This window comes from Elgaria multicarinata, chromosome 6 (assembly GCF_023053635.1).
Source record: "Elgaria multicarinata webbii isolate HBS135686 ecotype San Diego chromosome 6, rElgMul1.1.pri, whole genome shotgun sequence".
Lineage (NCBI taxonomy): Eukaryota > Metazoa > Chordata > Lepidosauria > Squamata > Anguidae > Elgaria > Elgaria multicarinata.
Window position 1 is genome coordinate 50,655,987 of NC_086176.1, and position 23,088 is coordinate 50,679,074.

Here is a 23,088-nt window from a genome sequence, read left to right on the forward strand (position 1 = left end):
GATTATGAAAAGAGAAACATTAGTGACTCATGAAAAATAGTACGGGCCAGTTAATTACATACATATATATATCATGAAACGGAGCTACTGTCTAGCAATATTTGAAAAACTGAAAGTGAAAACTGGAACAGGAAAAAAAAATAAGATGTCATTTTTGTAAAAGTATTCACATGCAAAATAAGGAGCATAAACAATCAGGTTAATTGTAGCAGAGAGTCCCTCCTTTGAGAATGGTCTTTTATCTCTCAGATAAGACCCAGCTGGTATACTGAAGGGCCCAAGGCTTTGTCAGGCTTTCCTGTCATCTGAAGCATAGTTCTTTTCCTGAAATGGGACACATAATCATAATCGCTTAAAAGGATTTTACACACCATGTGCTGCATTCAGTGCAAGCATCTTTAAAATGACGCTAATAATTCCCTGGCTTACGCACATCAGTGTTTAAGAGACAAAAGAATGGGAAAAATAAAAGCTCCCAGTAAGATGCCATATGTGGACCTGTCAACTACAGAGAGCCCCACGTGCAAGGACACTAAATACCGGAGAGCCGGTTTCTCTATATGTTCAATAGAGATGCCATCAAACAGGAAGGAAAGCCGATTCAGGATATGCACCCTATGAGGCTTGATAAAGAAACAGAACTGTTTGTTCTAGATTAGCTTTCCCCAGCCGAGTGAAAACCAGCTTTATTCAGCCTATACACATTTTAAAGATAAGTAAGTTACATTTTTGTCCAAAACATGTGAAGGGCTCCAGGCTGTCTGAAGGGCACCTGTCTCAAATGGACATCCATACACACCCATGTTTACGTGTCAATCTACTTTTACATCTATGCCCCTGGAATAAAGGATAAAACATTAGAATCTTATTAATTATTAGGCAACTTTAGAGAGATGCTATGCCTAAGGAACAGTTGTTCAGGAATCACTTTTTTTAGAGGGATGAGTAAGTATGTATGTCTACGCTCTCTCTCTCTCTCTCTCTCTCACACACACACACACACACACACACACACTTATGTTCTCACTCAGAGGGAGAGGGGGGTTCAACTACAATAAAGAAAATAAGACACAGAAATTATCAGGGGGGGAATGAACGAACAAACAAAATTGACTAACACACAGTCACTTCAAGTATGTAGCATGAGAGTCAAAAAGTGAAAGTTGGTATTTCAGGGTCTCTTCAACATCACTTCAGATGAAAATAGATAACAATAGGTCAGGGAGCAAGTATGGGTGAGTGGACAAGTGGATACTTATGAATTATTTACTAATCCAATTTCATGCCAAAGTATATGTAGGTCAAACTAGACATGGCATGGGGTTCCTGTGTGACTGAAATACCCATCATGTTCTTTTCCAAACAGTAGTTGCAGGAGGCTACAATCCAGATTGGGACCCTGGGGTGTGAATGGGGAGGAGTGGGTTTAATTCTTGTCCTGTTTTCTCACTAAATATTTCACACACTGGGCTGTACCCATCAATTTTTCTAATTGTGTCAAATAGCCACTTTGGGATAGAGGTGATTTTCAGCACCACAGTTCCGTTCCAGTACCACGTCTACTTTGACTTTTAGAAATATTACTCCGTCACAACACAGAAAAAGGACAACTACTGAGCTGGTGGACAGATCTCATACAAATGCCAATAAATACTAAATAAACAGCTCTAGTAATGGATACAAAGAGCTTCATTTCATCAAATCATTTTCTATTGTTGTTTCATAAATCTGAACATTTCTAATCCCATCAAATTCCCAGCCAAGTTTAGAACTTCAGATTACCAACTATGAGTAGAGCTCATTCCTGAACCTAAAGAGAACAGATAAACTTCTGATTGTTATGAACAATACACTCATTGTCTTCTGAAATCTTTGTAATTTATTAACTCCTGGTGTAGTCATTTAAAATAAAATCCTGTTTATATTAAACATCCTGTTCACATTAGCCTTATTAGGGAGACGGGGGCTGCACTCTCTGGCCCTTTCCCCCACAACCGTCCATGCACTGGGGGGAACGCTCTGAAGTGGGGAGCCCGCTCTATGCATGTATGCTTGGCATGTGATGTAAAATCCTGCATGTTCATACAAACAAAACCAACTGACAACACGGCACATCAACTCTTGTTGCTGCTAATCACTGCAAAATTTATAAACTATATTTCAGCTGTCTTCAGCGAGTTTAAACTGCAAATCCTAAATCCAACTACAGTTACTCATGACTTCGTCCCATTGATTGCTGTGTGATTTAGACCTTCTTCACACTAGGCTTTTTATCCCTCAACTTCACTGTGGCTTCTTCTCCCAGATTCTTTGCGGGATTAAGATCGGCCCTTTAAACACACTTTCCTTGGTTTTTCCCAGGGAGTTCCTTTATCTGAAAGTTCTATAACAACATAAGAACATTAGAAGTGCCATGCTGGATCAGACCAAGGGTCCGTCTAGTCCAGCACTCTGTTCACACAGTGGCCAACCAACCAATGGTCAGGGACCAACAAGACAGGACATGGTACAACAGCACACTCCCACAGCCACTAGATGGTCCTGTTGTTGTAGCACAATTCCATCATTACACAATGGGATACAAATTGATTCAAACCACCATTTTTTTTTTAATATGGCATTATCTCCACTACAAATAAAGCCACAGAAATGGTCACAAAGCACGTGACAGACTGTGGAGGGTGATGACGTCATGTAAAGGACCTGTAAACTTCTGTGAGAAGCCAGTATCAATTGCAGGATAAAAGCCCTATATAGAGAAGTCCTTACACTGCCTTACAGTGTACATGAAGGCAGATGAGAAACAGACTCCACTGAGCCCTAAATGCAGCCTTTCCCAATCTGGTGCCATCCAGATGTTTTAACCTACAACTCCCATCATCTCCAGGCAGCATGATCTTTGGCCATACCACCTGGGGATGGTGGGAGTTGTGGTCTAACACATCTGAAGGCCACCAGGTTGGGGAATGCTGCTTAAAGCTATCCCTCCACTTGCAGATCCCGTATCTTCACACAGAGAAGGATTATGCCCAAATATTTGGTCAAAAGTTAACAATTAGAGTTCACCAATGGAACACAATCCCTTTGGAGGGCAGGGGATTTTCTTTCTTGAGCAGGCATCTATCAGGAATGTCTGGAGTATAAAATATTCCAAGTCCATGGATACAGAAGCATAGCACTGTTCACTCCAAAAGGGGAGCAGCCTTTGTGAGCATTCAGCACTAAATCCCATTGAGTTCAATTGGGCTTATTCCCAGATAAGCATGCACAGGAATGCCACCCCCATTTCATTCATTTGTGTATAACTGGCTAAGTTCTGTCACACAATGCTAGCTGCTGAAGTACTTCTGCTTCCATAAAAAATGTATAATACTACTGAGGGTATGGGGACAAAACACTGCTCCTTTTCATAAATTAAGCATGCTGACAACAGCCTATGTAAGTAAAACAAGCAGGGGTCTCATTGACTGCAGTTAAAGTCTTCAGAGACTGCAAACTGAGCTTTCTTTTCAGGCGTCAGATCAAATCACTAGCAAATCACAGAAGCTGCGTTGACAGATCAAGCAGGCAGTCCGCACATGAAGAAGCAAGAGCATGAAAGATTTAAATAAAATTGGACAATTTTCATTCTTTAGCACAACAGATCCTCTGAGTTAATTTTTGGAAGCTGGGCAGGAGTAACCATATTACTACTTATCTCCCATGCAGTGCCCAACCTATCCTCTTACCCGTATGTTGTATATATACACACACACACACAAACGCACACTCCCCATTATTCCTGATAGGAACATAGGAAATTAACTTATACTATGTCAGACCATTTGTCTATGTATGCATCATCGACACTGACTGGCAGCAGTTCTCCAGGGTTCCGGGCAGGATTATTCCCTAGCCCTATCTGAAGATGCTGGGAATTGAACCTGGGACCTTCTGCATGCAAAGCACATGGTCTACAATTGAGCCATAACTATCAAGCCACTGCCAGATCTCCATTATCCCACCCACCCTGGTGCAGTAACTGTAGAAAAAATGAAAAACCTCAGCAGTTTCTGTCTAAAGGGGTAACTGCCAGGCACATGGATGAGGTCCTTGGGAACAAGAACCTAGGAAGCAGAGTGAATAAAAATCAATAATTCTTTTAAAAAAATAAAAATTGAATTTTTTTATTTAAATTGGTTTTTTTATTTAAATGCTTTTTGAGGAAAAATCTATCTAAAGATAGTTTTCCATTTAAGATACATTATAGTCCAAAGGTTATTCATCATGAAATAAGGATTAGTTTTTAATTACGTAGCATGAGGCTGTATATTCATGCAATGTTTATTTTTTTGGCAAATGGATTCCATTAATCCATTCACAATGTCATGCTCTTCCAGAGGTTTCTGTAAGATTATTGGGCAATTTTTCTATCTAGAAGATATTATCACAGATGCTTGGTTTTACAGTTCTCAAAACTGTGAATTTGTGTCTGCAGAGATCACAATCCCATTGTTCCTTTGAAAATCTATGTACACAGAATCAACCCCTCACCTCTTAAGTGATAAGTTTCAAAAAATTCAATGAATAGATTGTTGGGAGTGGAATAGATCTGCACAAGAAGCTAAGATTAAAACTAACCTGAAAAGTTGTTATTCTAAAAATGAAACCTTCATCTCGTTGTAAATATTAAGATTATACCAGCAAGAATGAGTCTTTGGTAACTCTGAGTTGTGTAAAATATAGCGAGGAAGAGTGCACTTTTTTGGGGGGGAGGGGGTCATATGGTTAAATCAAATCTTTCTGAGTAGTGATTTAAATTGTGATTTAAATCATTTAAATCAAACTGATTTAAATCAAATCCACCCTGCTAGGAAGTGACCCCACATCCATAACCCCTAACCAGCTATGATTGGCCAGACATCAGTAATTGTATATCCTCTCAGATATCCTCTCTCTGATTTCTATAATTTAGGGTGAAGCTACAGTAACACATAATAGATACTGGATACTCAATACTAGGAATGAGTGGAATATTCATCTATTTTGATCCTGTGACTGAAAATCGAGATTTTGACAAGGCTGTACCTTCAATTCAAAATGTAGGCAACCCATGAGAGGAGGGGGGGAAACTTCTTTTTGAAGCAATTTGGAAGGCTGGAGCTGTGATTTCAAGCAAGTTTCCAAGCAAGCCCTCAAAACGGACCACACATCGCTCTAGCAAAGACAAGTTCTGGGAGTTTCACTGAGCCCGGCCTTTTGGGCTAGGCCAGGAACTACATAACTGTCTCTTGAACAGCTGGGGAGAGTCTTCCAGTGAGGACTTTTAGGACTTACACAGAGATGACAAAAAACAATCTTTGTAAACTGCCCAGAGACCTTTGGCTATGGGGTGGTATATAAATGTAAATAATGATGACAATGATGAAGATGAAACTGTCGGAATAAGGCTTTTTTTGTTTTTTCGCTCAGCCCTTTCTGAACGGTATTGTTTGGCATCTAGCTCTAGGCCAGCCTTCCCCAACCTCATGCCCACCACGTTTTAGACTTCAGCTCCCATCAGCCTGAGCTAGCATGGCCAACGTTTAGGAATGTTGGGAGTTTTAATTCAAAACATCTGGAGGGCACCAGGTTGGGGAAGGCTGCTCTAGACCAAAAAGTCATGTGAAATTACCTAAGACCTGTAAAGTGGAAGAAATCAGGCAAGTGTTTAAGAGGTACAAGGGATCCATCTGTTACAGTGGGGAAGAGGGTGGAAACATGCTACTATAGAAAAAGCCATGACATTTCAAAATAGCATAACAGAATACGAAGTGGGCTGTCAACACTTACATTTCATTTGCTTGGAGATAGACTTGTTGGGCTCAAGCCAGTGCTGAAAAAAATGGGCAGAGACCAGTGGTTAAAGTATTCCAAAGGACATCACTTATTTACAGTCACAAGGTCATAATGAACTGAGAAGCAGTTTGCATGCCAGCCGGGATTTCTATTGTGTTTTGTGTCAACAGCTTCAAAGGGATGCTCAAGGATAGTAGAAAAGAAACACTCGAACATGATGGGCATAGCTAACAGGATCACAGAATACACAATGGATGCATTTAAGCTTATTCAAAGCCTGATCAGTAGTGGAAAGGAAAAGACAGACTGTGAAGTAACCAGAGTTTTCTGTTGTGGGTGAGAAAGATATTCACAGATTCTTCATACAATAAGGGCACAATCCTATGCATGTTTAGACAGAAAAAGTCTGACAATTCGTAGGACCCCTTTCTGTCTAAACATGCATAGGATTGTACTCTAAGATGGATAAAATGACTTCGAGCACAATCCTATCGGGATAGTCATAACATAAATGTCCAAACTCAGAGGCTAATGATTATCCAATGCAGGGCGGACGGAGCACAGAGGGGCTCTTCTCCTCTGGTTTCTGTCCGCCCTGCAGTTTTCACTAGATGCTCAATTTCAAGCATCTAGCTGGGGAACATTGTATGGGAGGAAGCAAGGATGCAGCGCATAGGGAACTGCATAAAAGAGCTTTCTCAGTCTCCTCCCTTCTTCGCCCATGGGCATATCCTCTTTTTGCCCTCTCTGCACTCCGTTCCTGAGTGCAGAGAAGGAGCCAGCGTGGAGAGAGCCTCACTGCCTATGAGGCGGTGGGGGAGAGGTTGAGGCGAGCGGTTTCTGGGAACTAAGTTTAGAGCACTGGCTCCAACCTCGGTTCCCAGAAACTGAAAAAGACTATGGCTATCTAGACACTGACAGGTGGCCATAGGATTGCTCCCTTAGTAAAATCATACCTCTAGATATTAATTAAGCATCTTATTTTATCTTTATTCTGACCTTCCTCCAAGGAGCCCAGGGTAGATTAAAAGGTGCATGCATCCATTTTACCTTCACAACAATCCTGTGAGTTAGGGCTGAGACAGAGTGACTACATATGCTAGGATATATTTCTAGAACTTTTATTTAATAATAATTTTGGTAGTAGAGGGAGCTCATGGGGGAAAGTGTGTGCTGATGTGCAAGCACCACTTTTGTATGTGGTCAGTAAAATCTGCACTCAGATTTTTTTTTCCCTATAAGCAAAACAGCTCTATAATTAAAAGTTCTGTCTTTGCCGAAAAGGCACCTGTCAGAAACAGTGCTGTCTAGCTTTCCTAAGCACATAATTTAGCGTTTTTGCAGATCCAACTAACATTCTTTTTAACTCATTCCATGCTAGATTAGATGCTATCCAAACACAAGAGAAACTAGGAATAGAAGACATGAATTTCCTGTTCCTTGGACCTTTTCCATGTAATTTTGATGCCACATCTATAGGAAAGCTACAATGAAAGCTACCATCAAGACTGATTTATAACAGCATTTTAAAACAAGAAAGAAAATATTTGATTACTCTGGTGTAAAAAGGTAAAATGTGCTACTTCATAAATACATAAATACATACAACCCATGTTTTATAATTGTTTTCTATATTTATACGGTGCTATTTCCCATCACCAGTGCATTCCTGAACATTAGATAGGTTGTAAATCATTAACAATCCAAAAACGTTTTGCCATGCCGGCTGGGGATAATGTAAGTGGCAATCCAATACATCAGGACGGTTTCTGGTTTTATTTGTTTATTTGTTACATTTATATCCCATCTTTCCCTCCAAGGAGCCCAAGATGCTATACATGATCCTGCTCCTCTCCATTTTATTCTCACAACAACCCTGTGAGGTAGGTTAGGCTGAGAGTCAGTGACTGGCTCAAAATCATCCAATGAGCTTCCATGGGGACTGCAACCCAAGTCTCCCCCGTCCCAGCCCCTACTCTAACCCACACACCACAATGGTTCTCACCACACTGGTTGAGAAAGGATGTATTGCAGTCTACACCATACTAAGAACATAAGAACATTAGAAGTGCCCTGATGCTGGATCAGACCAAGGGTCCCTCTAGTCCAGCACTCTGTTCTCACAGTGGCCAGCCAGCCATTGGCCAGGGATGAACAGCAGGACATGGTGCAACAGCACCCTCCCACCCATGTTCCCCAGCAGTATTCGTTCTGCCTCGAATACTGGAGGTAGCACACAACCATCAGGGCTAGTAGACATTGATAGCCTTTGCCTCCAGGGATTTATCCAACCCCCTTTTAAAGCCATCCAAATTGGTGGCCATCACTACATCTTGTGGTAGTGAGCTCCATAATTTAACTACACGCTGTGTGAAGAAGTACTTCCTTTTATTTGTCCTGGATCTCCCACCAATCAGCTTCATGGGATGATCCTAGGTTCTAGTATACTGGGTGTTTTGTTTCCAGTTTCTGGCAAAAAGAGCTTGCCTTTTAATATACCTGCCTTGGAATAGGTGGAAACTTATCTTTCGGGGTAATTGATACAAAGCTGGATCTCTCTCTCTCTCTCTCTCTCTCTCTCTTTCTGTCATTTGATAATAAGCTGCTTTAGTAGGTAAAGTTTTTTGAAAAGCAGCTTAGAAATATGAGTAATAAATAAGTTATAAATAATGCAAAATGTTTATTAATTGATTCCTATGAAGCTTTTCTTAATATCTATTGGCACTCAGTCAGAATCAGCTTTTCTTCAAATACTTGGACTGATACAAATTAACCCCAAATAAAATGCACAAATGGATAGGCAAGTTAAATGATTACACTAGTGCAATTAAATTCCATCCCAGTAATAAATTAAAAGCAGGAAATGAGTATTTGGCAAGAATCAAAATATGTTACGTTAAACTATCCATGGAACCAAAATCTTCATATGCTGAGATTTCGCTAACTGGTTTGAAAATGTCAAGTTTACATCATAGCTCAATTTCTTAAGCATGGTGTTTCAGATTTCACTGGAATAAACTGAATAGGATAAATGCATTACTATGAGCAATTTTAATATCTTGGAAGATGTCAGACTGAAGACATTTAAGATGCAGTCCTATACCCACTTTCGTGGGAGTAAGCCCCATTGGACTTATTGCTAATGCAATGCAACCTCTCTCTGTCTCTCTCTCTTCCTTTACTAGGATGCAATTCCACCTGCGGTGCAGTATCCCTTTGCTTGCTGAGTTCTGAACTTAATGCTCTTCACGTTCTAAGCATTCATCCCTGATCAGCATTTTAATGTTCCTGAATAGCCATTTACCAGGACAGGTGCCCTCGTGATTATTCACAATGCTGAGCAGGCCTATTTGTGAAGCATGCCTCCACAGCAGAAAACTGCAGGTTTAGAAAGGTTATTTCAAATAGCTTAAACAACAACTAAAACAAAAAAACATTATTTAACAATACTGACAAAAATGTCCATTGCCCATACTGTGCATGCATACCTATATATGCTATTTTAACAGCTAAATTCATTGTATTTTGAAATTGTTTCTTTACATCAATCGAGGGGAACCTTTGGGCTGTGGGCCTCATCCATCGCAGGCATGCTCCTCATCCATCGCACAGAGGCTTTGGCAAACTCCACAGGCCTTGTCCCATGCCTAAGCCCATCCCCATCCCTTTATCATGGGCTTGGGAAAGAGACAGGATCCTGTTGTTATCCCAGACCAATGATTGGAGATGATGGGGGGAGTCTTCTTAGTGTGCCACTTGGCTTCCCAACTGCGGGGATGAGCAGGGGCGTTAAGTGCTTTGCCCGTGCTGTACCTTTCCGTGTCAGGGAGAACACTTGAGTGGACAAAGTAGTCCCAGCAGAGGCCACAGCTAGAGTGCTCCAGTTGCAGCTTCGCCTGGGGGTGCTTCAGCCTCACTGCGCCTTCCTCCATCAGGAAGTACATAGCAAAGAAGCTCAAACACAGCTGGTACCTCGTGTCAGGTAAAAATGTTGTAACAAGGTGTGGTCTCGCCCACTGACATCCAGGTATGTAGCCAGAACCCATGATATCATCCAACCTGCAGAGGGCTGGCTGGCTGGCTGGGCACCTGGCCTATTACCTTAACTCTAGCCCTTATCTCTGGCTAGCTCCCTCATATCATCACAAGGCTCTCACAGAGTTACTAACTCTTCTGGGTCTGTCCAGGGACGGTTCAGAAAATCATCATCATCAACTCATCAAGAACTAATTCTGAATTTGTACTGAGAGGGAAATTTTCCTGGCTCGTTACAGACAATTTAGACCCCATCAGCACGTATATGAAGATGAGACTGATGTCCCTCATGTGCAGCACTATGAATTTCATGTTGAATCTCATCTGCCGTTCTGCTATCTAGTCAGCAGGTTTGGGCAGAACCTTTTAGAACTTTTCAGTCTGCCTGAGAATTTACCATCCTATATCATTTTGTATTATCAGCAAATTTGGCTACCTTACTAATTATCTATTGCTCTGGAATATTTACAGGTCTCTTAACCTTCCCCAGCTCAGCATCCTACACTACACTACAACTCCCATCACCATAATTGCACAATGAAGAAATGTTAAAGTGCTAGGATCCTGCAGTGCTGAATGATTTCAAAGTGCTTTTTGCTCCAACTGCAGTTTATGACAAGGCCTTTACTGGAAAGATGGTTCCTTCCCCCATTTGTGACATGTGCATACACCAAACAGCACCTAAACCCAACCTGTCTCACTTACGTAAATGGAAACACCTTTATACCAATAAATACTTCGGCATAAAAGTCTTTAATTTGCTTGGATTAAATAGAATGGCATTTTAACATGCTTGAAATGCTACTGTTCCTACTCATCTCATGTATTCAGGAAGATTGTTTGCTTTGTCTGTAAAACTCTACACATAACTTCGTACATCTAAAAGCTAGTCTTGCTTTCTAAATTAGCAAACACAAAATAAAAGTTCAAACTGCTCCCTAGATTTTGGAATGGATGAGCTATGCTGAAATACTAGCACTGTGCCTTCTTTGCAGAAGTAAAACATGTCCTAAGCTGCCAAGGGAGATTGCATTTTAGAGGGATGCATTAAAGAAGCAAGGAAATCCCAGCATACCAAGTTACAGCCATAATAATAGATTTGCCACTCGGTGGGAGCTAAATATTTAAAGGCCTTGTTTCTTACTGCCAGACTTACTTGAAACACTGCCAGCATTACTATTCACAATCTGTGTTGTACTGTGCCTTTCCAATAAAAACAAAAATAACAACAACAACAACAACAACAACAACAACAACAACGGCTTAAAGAATTCAGAGTAATCATTGGTTCTCAAACTTTTGGCAGTAGAAATCCAGAGTGGCAGGTGAAATTACTTGGCATATTTAAACACAAACAAAAGAGTTTGTAAGGTGTTTGTAGCACCTTAAAGACTAAACAATTTGTTATGGCATAACCTCTTGTGGACTAAAGTCCACTTCCACCACATTAGATGAAGTTAGGTTTAGTCCACATAAGCTTAAGCCTCAAGTGAACTATTAGTCTGTTCAAGCAAACATTTTTTAAAGAAATATCTCTGAAAAGGATAACACACTACCCTTCTGGAATTGGTTTATTTACATTTTTTGTTTCACTCCCAATTAATAACAAATTTAGTAAAGAGACGGCCCATGCGAATAAACAGTGGCACACACAACAGGGGGAACATGGTGGGCATTATTGCAGCCTACAGTTTAGGACAGGATTGCCATATATAAGTGAGACACAATTTACTGGTTTTCATTTTGCTTGGGAAACTAGTAAGAGAAGAAAAGGTATTTGCTAAAGAGAAACACAAAGATTCCAGATTCCATTTTCTGCAGGGTATTTCCCTTTATTCCTTCTAGCTAATCTGCAGGGATCTTCCTAAATTACTGATTAGGTTAAAGTACGGAAGCCTTCATTTCTTCCTAACAGTAGCACTTTCAGGCATTCTGTTACTGCCTTTGACAAACAAATTAGGAGGAAGAGCAAGGATGGACCCACTAGTTCCACCCCTACGTCATGTGGGGAGTCTATATTCTATATTGTGCGGCGAGTCTTCACAGATACAAAAGGCTCCCTTCTGCAGATGTTATCCATGGTGTGTGTGTGTGTGTGTGTGTGCAGAGCTAGTGTGATCATTCTTGCTCTCCCCTTTGTGTCTTTGTTAAATACAGAAATAAAAATGCCAGAATAGAGCTAGTGCCACTGCTACTCCATGAAAGCAGCTAAAGTATTGGTTATCTACATAATAAAAAAAAATCTTTCAAAGGGAGTACTATTAGATAAGCATTAATAAAGAGTACGGATGAAAGTTAACAAAGATCAAAACATAGCCCTTATTTTAAGGATTCTACTCAAAGTAATATTGCTGCTGTCAAAGGTTTAACAGATACATAAGCTCCAGAGAGGACATACTTAACTTTGAATGACTCTCCACAGACTATTTCTGAGCTCATATGAAATTAAGCTTATTTAAAAGGTTAATTACACATCTGCTTCTTTATTTGGTACCATGACTACAGTTATCAAAGTGTAACAACTGAGTTCAAATCCATGTAGTTTGGCTTAAATAGCTTGTGGATCACAGCCAACAGCTCCATGCTCCAACCACCTAACTGCTCCTCTGAAATTGATGGTCCTGTTCACAGAGGATTTCAGCCCCAGCCTTCAAACTCCAAGGAGCTTCCATGATGCAGTTTCTATTTGCAATTAGGAGAATGAATGTCAGTGGAGTACTGTGGGGAGAAAACAAACTGCCAATATTACTGAAACTAAGGCCTAAATTACACCAAGCAGGATGTTGCACTATGAAAGTATTATTAAAGTGGTATATGATAAGTGTCAATGGGCCCAACAGTTGTCAGTGCACTTCAATACCACTATAAAACAGTAGTGCGGCTCCTGCCTTTTATATACTGCATTCATAGTGAAATATCCTGCTTGGTGTAGATTAGGCCTAAGAGCACATCCGTGGAGAAAGGTTCTGTGCATATCCCAAACTGGCCATTTCAACAAACATTAGAATAGGTGATCTTTTTTTTAAAAAAAAAAATCATCCATGCACCAGCAACTTACACTGCGTTTGTAGCTTGATCCCACCCAGGGTCTTGCGTGAGACAACTTCCTGTGTGAGGCAAGCAGGGAAGAAGCACACTGTGTATCCCCTTGCTACATCTCCTAGTTGGTGCAAGACTAATCAAACATTAAGAGCTGTGAAAATGGGCCATGGATTTTAGGATGACTGGGCCAACAGTGTTCTGAACCCCACTCTCCACTTCCTCCCTATAGTCACATTCCTGAGCTAAATACACATTTCTGCATGTGCTACACCAGTGGATGCTGCTCCTCTGAAGCAACAGATGGGGCTAGCTCCAAGTGCCAGTGATAGTGGAGATGGGACCCTTATGCTCCGAGCCATCGTTATGACCAGCCCACATAACAGTGAAGGAGATTAGACTCCTGGGCTCCAACAAGATATATGTAGGCATTTTGACAATTTTATTCCACACCTCAATATGTTTGCATGAATTTCACAAGCAAAAAAGGAGGAACTGCAAGAAAAACAGAGATGACTCTGACAGCGAGCAAATCAAAAGGATAAATGTTGCCAATGTTATAAAAACATTCTTGAGAGATTATCCTATCTGACCAACTGCATGTGTTAGCTCTTCCACTTGAGGGCCCTTGACTTTTGTGCAATTCAGCAAAGAGCTAATGCACTCATAAACATGATGGGTCCTTTAATAGGGGCAATAAATCTCAGTTTGAGCCACATGGTTCTGAAAGCACAAACACCTGCACAGACTGCAATTAAGCAAACTCTCTTGTATGCAAAACTCAAGCGGCACAATTCAGAGATGTTGGGTAGGAGATGCAACAAAGTTCTGCAGCACCAAAGACTTTATTTGGCTCAGGAGATCCTACTTATGTACCAAAAATATCCAAACTTTTTTTTTATTTGCCACCACTCTTAAGAACACCACTGTCTGTTTCTGTACTAATTAAATAAAGAGCTTTTGCTATGTGATGTATGCAAGTTAAACTTCATATATTATTTATCATGATACACCTTGAAGCACCTTGAGGAGCATCTTATTTTGAACAAGGAATGCATAACAATGCTTGGCTGTGTCATAACTGAAGATGTGATTGTTCTCAGCTAGTCTTTACAGCAGCCTTCCCAACCTGGTGCTCTCCAGATGTGTCAGACTACAACTCCCATCATACCCCCCGTCAATGGTCACGAATGTTGGGAGTTGCATTCTAAAACATCTGGAGAGCATCAGATTGGGAAGGCTGGCTCATTGCTTTAGAAAGGGGGGAAACTTCTTTTAGTAATACCTAATTCTATGTAATAGTTATACTATTCAACATATAATGGGAAATTTAGCAAATAGTGTCAAATCAATATGAAGTAGCACAGAGAAACTACTTAGGTTGTGTTTCTAATGGGAGAAAAGTGCTTCCAGGTAATAATCAAATTGTTATTTATTATGGTCGCAGACCAGCAAAATCAACACCAAAACATGCAAAGGATAGATAAAAAGTGACATAAAAACAAATTACAGCTTAGTGAGTTACTTCTATCAGAAGGATTGCAGCGTAGGTAATAATAATGGAGATATGTTATGGTTGGGGAATTTTTAAAGTCAAACCCTCAAACAATCCCTGCCACTTGGGTTTACATGACATGACAACCCAGGGCAAGCTGGGCGCCATGCAAAATGGCACCTACAGGCACCTGGCACAATGCGACAACCCCCAAAAGTAAACTAACCCAAGGTGGGCTGTTGTGTTATGTGAACCAGCTCAGAGTCTGGGGTGAGGTGAGAGCCAAGGCCTCAAGCCAGGAGGGCATAGAGGACAATGTCAAAGTCTCGCAGCTAGGGTGGCCTGAATTCATCTGAATCTGAATTCTCCTTGGGACAATGCTGGAATCCAGGTCTAGGGGGCATGACAGCTTCTCAGAACACAAGGATTAAATGGGGGAGGAGTGGACGATTCAATTAAAAGCGTGGAGCAATCATACATAAAACAGTAATTCTTCGCAACCATGAGTTCTTGGTATGTTGATTTTGAAACTTTACTAATTTGAAACCAAATACCAATTTGTATCAAAAACTACAGTGGGGACAATAGAATTAAAATTCCTAAAAAGTCTCCTTTTAAATTTATTGTCTCGCCAAGATCATGAAAAGGTTAGTATCACAGCACTGCCTGACAATCAAGACATGGATCTGCAATAATTCAGCTTCTTCACCTTCTGCTCACTTGGTCCTGCTATAAAAAGGGCTGGCAGATCAGCGGGGGAGAGACACAACTAGGCTATACATTATAGTCACCACAGGGATGCTGGTCCCCATGGCAACTGTAATGTGTACCCCAGCTCAGAGACTGGCAGGGGCCTAACCATCCCACTCAGAACTTGTCCTAATAAATTGTTAACTGCTTATCTACACTACTAGTGGGGGAAATGAGCATTTATCCTTGACCCTTAGAACATCACTGTTTGAAGCAGCTGTACCAAGGAAATGAAGAGTCAGAAATAAATTCTTAGTTTTGCTTCCTAGCTTAGCAGTTTAACAGAGCTGACATTAATTAAAAATAAATTATGTGACAGTATATACATACCCGCTGCTTTTCAGGATCCACGTAGCGAATGCCAAAGTAGTCTTTTTCCAGCAAACTGTAGTGATTGCAAACATGATCTATGAGAAACTGACCTTTGGTCTCTCTCTGAAAAGAAGAAAGGACATATATTTATCTTTAGTTAAGCTGTATGTTATTTCTACATTCATTCTACATATACTATTTTAAATTTTAAAGACCCCCTTGATATATTAATGGCATTGTGTCAATAAAAAACACATCCTGTTCAGTAAAAAATATTTCTTCTCTCTTTCAACCAACACTGCAGTGTCACCTATCTGGAACTGCCTATGTGCCTGATACTTCTTTAGCAACTGTTCAGGTGAGCAGTTCACAATAAGGGCTGGTTTGTATGACCACTGTGGTTGAAGAAGCCACAATGGCTTGTTTAAGCTGCGGCATGTGCCTGGTACCTTTTGTGTAATCACCTGCCCAGGCACAGCTTGTCCTGTCATCTGATCCCAGGCAGCATAGCTTGCTGGAGGGGGGCAACCCTCAAATAACCGAACAACAGCCCATGGGTTATTTGATCATGTGAACCAGATCTACGTGTTCTGAACTGGTAAGTAGTACCTGAACTGATAAGTAGCTGGGCTGAAATGTAATCGGACAGCTCCCAGTTAAACATAACTCTTATGCTCAAGCATGTATTTGTAGGATTAGCTTTGCAATTTAGCACTGGTCTTGATGCTTGGAGCAAGCAACAGTGCCTGAACTCCTTCATAAAGGCTACCAGTCACAGGTACAGAGTTGTGAACAGTCTCCACAGTGCAGCCCTGGGACACATTACAATGAAACCTGCATATCATGGGCTTGGTCAGACACTAGGAATAGTCCTGATGGAGAAGGGTAACCAGCAACAACAACAGCATAGGGACAGAAGGCAGACTGAAGCAGTACTGGTGAGCAGAACAGAGACCCAGGCTATACCCTAGAACTCAGAAGTCTATTGGTAAGATTTGAGCATTTTTCTTACAGAGGCTCCCTAAAGCAATTGTTTATATAATATGCCTGTCCTGCTCTTACATGGGTTTCCCAGCAGACTGTGATACAGGTTGTTAACCAGGTCCACTCCTGATTAGTCCACATCTGATTGTTTTCAGACCATTCAATGGTTTCTTCCTAAAACATTTGAAGACCTCTGCTCTAAACCAAGACATATTAAATGCATAATGTTGAAAGTGCAGGAGCCCACATACAAAATGTTTTTCCTAATGTTGAAGAGAAGCACTTAAACTTTATCTGCTTGATGAGAGCTGTTATTCAGATCTTTACCACTGTCATAAGTGCCCAAGTCATTTCAGTTATAGATCAGTATTGCCAATAGATGGTCTCCAACATCTGCTCCTGTGAGGTACACATTTCCTGTGAGGTACAATTTTACACATGGGAGCAATAGAGACAGGCAGGTTAATTATGTTGTTGAATAATCTCACTGAGACAGCTGAATGAAGTTACCCCTTAGAGAATAATCCCATAAAACCAATTTGACAGTGTTACTCAGAATCTATGGTCACCTAATCACTGCCTAAACCCTGCTTTCAAGTTTAAGCTTCAACTTTCAGCACTTTCTTTAAAAAAGCAGATTACTCATAAGATAAAACATTTTCCTTCAGTTTCTCTTCCTGAAATCGCACCTATACTATCTTTATAGTGTCCACCAATGTCATAGTAAGGAGTCCAACCAGGAAATGCTGCTCAGTGTTGCAGAAAAGGGAAAGTTTATTGTCCTAGGTCTGTGCACAGGTGGAAGCTTTTCACATACATGGAGATGGTACTGTAGAGAGCTCATTGACCGTGGTATATGTGCATTCATTTTCAATACTCTGGTCAAACAGGTTGTTCAGGTTTTCAAAATGGATCAAAATGTACCTTGGAAAACCTGGAACTATCCCCAGAAGCATGTGAGGTGCTTATGTAATAAACATGTATATGTCTATTGCAATAACTGTTGTAGATGCCTAATAGATACAGTGTTCATTGACAAGTAATAGCTGTCCCAATGAACCCCAACACTTCCAGCTTTTTGGAGAGTTGATCCAAAATACAGTTATCTAATTAAAATGTTGCTAAAACATATAAGTCTTTTGCTGTTGGCTACAGAGTAAGTATCAATGCCACAGGAATTATCTTGCTATATCAAAGTAACACAGTGGTGCTGCCCAAACTTTCCCATGCTGAGTAGCAACACAGTAGTCTATTGTATGAGTTGTGCTATTGAGCAGCATGAGCAGCTACTGTGACAGAAGTAGAACCACTGGAGCAAAGTGGCATCCTTTGCTAGGAAAGTGGGGCAGACACATACAGCTCTACTCCACTCATCATGAATGTCTCCCCAAGGTTTCCTTATCCTCTAACTAACCACATTAAGCTTGCAGAAACACCATTGGCTGCTGTTGGTCCTGTGCTGGAGCAGTTGGGTCTCAGCACCAGAGTAAGGGATGTCCCCCTTGTCGCAGTACTGGGGCCATCACACTAGGCCATATGTTCCTCCACCATAATACAGTGAAACCCAGAACAGGTTGTCCATTGCATTAATGCTATCAGGTAAAGCAAAATGAAGCCACAAAATGAGGCCAGCCAACAAAAGGTGAGCCTTGCTACAGATTATGAAGACCTATGTATAGTTCAATGTTATATTATCTTCCTCGCCCCACTTCCACACAGTAAATGTTGTTAGTTTAAAAAGAGAGGAAGAGCATTTGTTCTTAAGTGTCATTCCTCAGGAGGCAACTTTGAAAGAATATGAAGAGTGCATTTGCTCTAATGTATCTTTTCTCCGGAGACAGGTCTGAATGTTCACAAAGATGCTACTGTACACAAAGCAGTTTCTTTCCACAGCAAAACATCGCATCCCATAAATTTCCAGCCACAAATGAACAAGAAAGAAATAACTTATTTCCTGAACTGAGGCCGAGCTATACAATTTTAAATATCTACATATTAATACAGAGCACAAATATTGATCACTCCATTTCAATCCCTAAATAGTATCCAAACGAGTTCAGAATGGTCTCAAATTAAAGCTGTCAGTGCAGATAAATAATTTAACCCTAGAAAATAAATTGACAGTCTTGCAATCAATTGTTAACAATTATAATAATTTGTTATCGTGGAGCCAAATGGTATACAGTTTATACAAATTTTATATGACGTTGTGAAATCTCAAGATCAGGAAAATAACTGATTAACAAAGTTACTAAATCATAAGTTACCCAAATATGGTTATGGAATTTCCCCCAACATGTACAGCTAGTAACCCATTAATTTGGAAACACATTTCGAAGTCATCCTGATTGTCCAATGGTGTTCATAGTGCTGGATCCAGCACAAGCTTCTTTTGTTGGCATAAGGCTTTTGATCCAGTGGAGTTTTTCCACTGGCTTAGCAAGAAAGGAAGTCAACTTCATCCATCTTTCCCAACCACCCTCAGTTCTTGGACAGAATCCGGGGGGGGGGGCACTTAGACCCATGTTGGTTCTCTTGCACCTTGCAGATTCCATTGCACAAGCAGTAGGTCCCACCAATTCTGTTGCATGAGTGGAACCCACTGCTTACACAACAGAGATTTAGCGCTTCCCAGGGGAAGCCCTGAAATGAGCAGAAATGCTTGTTTCTCAATTGGGACGGGTCAGTGGAGCTCCCTTATGCAAGCTCCACTGACCTCACCTGTTCCAGAAAATGACCATTTTTGATCATTTCCAGTTGCTCCAGGAGCGCTAAATCTTCATTCTGCAAGCTGTACTTGCCACTTGTGGCTGGGAATTGGTGGAGCACAAGAAAATCAGCAGAGGTGTAGGCACCAATATGTCCCTTAAATATGCTCCAGAGGTTTGGGGGACCCTCCAGAATAGTGTGGGAGGTGGCGCTGGGAGCTGCAGAGGGAGGGGGTCAGAAAAAATTGCCTAAACCTCCCTTTCCAGCAGCAGAAGCATTCTCAGTAGAACTCTGTTTGGGGACGGCCCTGCCAGTGGTATAAAATTGTAGATGCAAACCAAAGTATCTCAAAAAGTTTCAAGCTCATTTATTATAAACAAGTTCATCAGTAGTAGTAGCAGCAGCAATTCTCCATATGTTTATTAAGAATTGAAAAAAATGCAATAACATATACAAAGACATTTTAAAATGCCAGAGGCGGGAAAGGAGAGAGGCATGAGAATAAAGAGAGAGACTCATTAAAACCTGAAGGTAGAACATTTTTGATGCTTGGAGTTCTAATTCAAACCCAGTCAGAATGAAGAATGAATTCATTCCAGTTAAAATGTGTGATAGAGTAAATCTAGGAACAAATAGCAGCTCTTCATAACATTTAGCTGCTGTTATGGGCACTGGAGCTTGCCTATCTTAAACTTTTTCTTTTAAAGATGGGTGGGGTGGGGGGGAGCGGTCCACAGGGACCCATGACGCCATCTAGGAAACACAGCGCCAGGCAGTTTTTTTAGATTTCCTAAGGCAGCCTTCCCCAAACCCTGCAGATAAGTTTGACTACAACTCCCATCATACACAATCAACATGGCCAATGACCTTAGGGAATCCAAGAAGCTGCCTGGCACTATGTTTGCTGAACAGCATTATGGATCCTATAAAAGCTACCATGTTAAAAAAAAAAGACTGGGGAGGAAAAAAGGACAAGATATGTAGGGCAAACACCAACACCTATAAGAGGGGTTATAATGACCTGCTAATAAGTGGCAGCACTTTCTTCTATCACCAACCCCAAAAGCATTCTCCACAGTTTCTCACTGGTTTCAACTTGTAAATTAGATACAAAGTTACACTCAGCAGAAAACAACACTCAAGTCGCAGTTTATAGAAAGAGAAAAAGACACCAAATGAGTAATTAGCATTAAAAAGGTGCAAGGAAAGTGGAAGTACATTCTGCTGACTGCATAATAAAAATAGGTAATAGTGAATTATAATAAGCCATTCCGATACACAGATACAAATGACTTTATCGATGTTTTGTCTGATTTTCATCCAACTTTAAATTAGCTCCATAGATATCAGCAGCACAAGACGTACTCCAAGGTTACTTGGGATGCTTGCTATATTAACAAGGTTAACCACAATGCAAGCATTTACAGACACTGCAAGTTATATATATTTCTATTTCAGCCTCTCTAAGTAACTGACCCAACACATTTCAAACCAACAGGATGCTTTCTAGGGACAACAGATTGATGGACTAGGCACTAGCAGTTCATGAACAGACACAGCAGCCAAATGACATCAAAGACAATGCTTAGTTGGAGGTTTCATTATCATTGACTTAAATTCCATAACTTCTGAACATGAACGACATAAAGCCTGAATGGCCCTGAAGTGTCAGCCTCACAAAATTCTGCAGTTCTAATTGCTCCTTTCATTATCACAGTGATCATAGTGCTATCTAAAAGGAAAATTGGTTTTCCAGAATGGGGGAGGGGAGACTTTGAGCTTCTCTACACACAGGAAAAATCCATCAACCTTAACGGGGGTTTTTTTGTCCTGACAGTCTTCCCACTATCATGACTCATTCCATTACACCCTTCTCGGAAAGGCTGCATTGTGTTTAACAAGACAGCACCATCTAGTGGCAGAGAGATCCTGCACTATCCCAGATAATATCATATTACCTCAGGGTTTTTTGGTTTTTTAAAAAAGTGAGATTCCCCAGGGATAGTGCAGGAGACGTCCTGAATGTGTTGATGACATCGTATAATTGACTCGCAAACTTCTGTGAATGGCCAATCACAAGCATGCAAGAAATCACCTGTTCAGAGAAGATCTTTGTTTCAATGAATCAGCCTTCCACTTTCTCTGACTTCCAACATAATACCGAAACACACAAAGCACTCCTACTGATGTATGTGCTCAGTTATCCTTTCAGCAGTGGAAGAAACATTATAACAGCAACACAGACTAGCATTCAAATTTTATACAGTAGCAGAATTGGCAATGAACACTCAAAAGACACATGCTTTGCAATATCACATTTCGAAATTCGTATTTCAAATACCTAAACAAGAACTGTTAATTTTCCACAGGTTGTATCTCATTCCACACACATACATTTGCAACATTTATAGTATGTAACATTTTCATTTAAGACAGCAACACTCATGAGTAACATGCCTTCCAATGTATTTTGAACTTTTTAAAGCCAGAATGGGATTCTGCCAAGGGTAGTTTACAAATAACGTAGGAACCACACTGCTTGTTAAGGCCAAAAGTCAACTTTTTGTATTGTTTTTATTCTGTACACCACTGTAAACAATACACTGGAAAGACTATAGTCTTAAAATGGATTAAGAAATGGCTAAGAAATGTATTAAATAAATAAATAAAATACATAAAATCTTGTCCAGCATCCCATTTTTTTTTTTAAAAAAAAATGGTTGTAGATGTTTCTAGAAATCCCCCTAACTGACAATTGGAAGTTCCATTTATGTATCGTGAATATGATCAATTCTTCTTTAAAGTCATCTCAGAGAACAATACTAAACTCTAGATCTGCCATCTGGAAGGGATTAGAATGGAGCAGAGGTGCTTCTCCACTGGAAGAGATAAACTCTACCATCATTAGAGTTTATCTCTTACACATTGCCAAAAAAGAAAATTCATCTCCAGAAAAGAAGGCAGAAGATGACACAGATTTGCATAATATATGCACAAATTTAGACATAACGGCTATAAGTGAAATAAAAATATAATGCATCACTCCATAGTGGAGATGACTGTGACCAGGTGACCTGTGTGCTTGCTTTCATAGAATCATAGAATAGTAGAGTTGGAAGGAGCCTATAAGGCCATCGAGTCCAACCCCCTGCTCAATGCAGGAATCCACCCTAAAGCATCCCTGACAGATAGTTGTCCAGCTGCCTCTTGTGGGCTCTCCTCTAGTGTAGGAGAGCCCACAACCTCCCTAGATAACTGGTTCCATTGTCATACTGCTCTAACAGTCAGGAAGTTTTTCCTGATGTCCAGCCAGATCCTGGCCCTCCTCTGTGTGACAACCTTTTAAGTATTTGAAATGCTATCATGTCTCCCCTCAATCTTCTCTTCTCCAGGCTAAACATGCCCAGTTCTTTCAGTCTCTCTTCATAGGGCTTTTTTTCCAGACCCCTGATCATCCTGGTTGCTCAACTCTGAACACGCTCCAGTTTGTCTGCGTCCTTCTTGAAGTATGGTGCCCGGAACTGGACACAATACTCTAGATGAGGCCTAACCAGGGCCGAATAGAGATGAACCAGTACCTCACACGATTTGGAAGCTATGCTTCTATTAATACAGCCCAAAATAGCATTTGCCTTTCTTGCAGCCATATCGCACTGTTGGCTCATATTCAGTTTGTGATCTATAACAATTCCAAGATCCTTCTTGTTTGTAGTATTGCTGAGCCAAGTATCCACCATCTTGTAACTGTGCATTGAAGACCTTTTTATTTTCTCAGTAATTTAACTCCTATTTTAACTTAAATTTAAACTTTGCTGTATTAATTCCGTATTTTAATTATCAATTTTTGCTGTGGTTTTATCCTGGTTGTGCTTTTTATATTGTATTTTGTATTTGAGGTTTTAGATTGTTGGTTGTTTTTTATGCTCTTCATGGTTTTAATTTTTGTG

The 23,088-nt window shown here is 40.5% G+C and overlaps 1 protein-coding gene across 1 annotated transcript in view; it reads right to left on the bottom strand.

The window, feature by feature from the left end:
* FRMD3 (FERM domain containing 3) overlaps positions 1-23,088 on the bottom strand; it is a 129,473-nt gene that overhangs the window by 56,028 nt on the left and 50,357 nt on the right. The window contains exons 2-3 of the mRNA XM_063129380.1: positions 15,467-15,571; positions 5,812-5,854 (exon numbers count right to left, since the gene is read on the bottom strand). Of these exons, the coding sequence (XP_062985450.1) occupies positions 5,812-5,854; positions 15,467-15,571 (148 nt within the window). The remainder of the gene's footprint in view (positions 1-5,811; positions 5,855-15,466; positions 15,572-23,088) is intronic.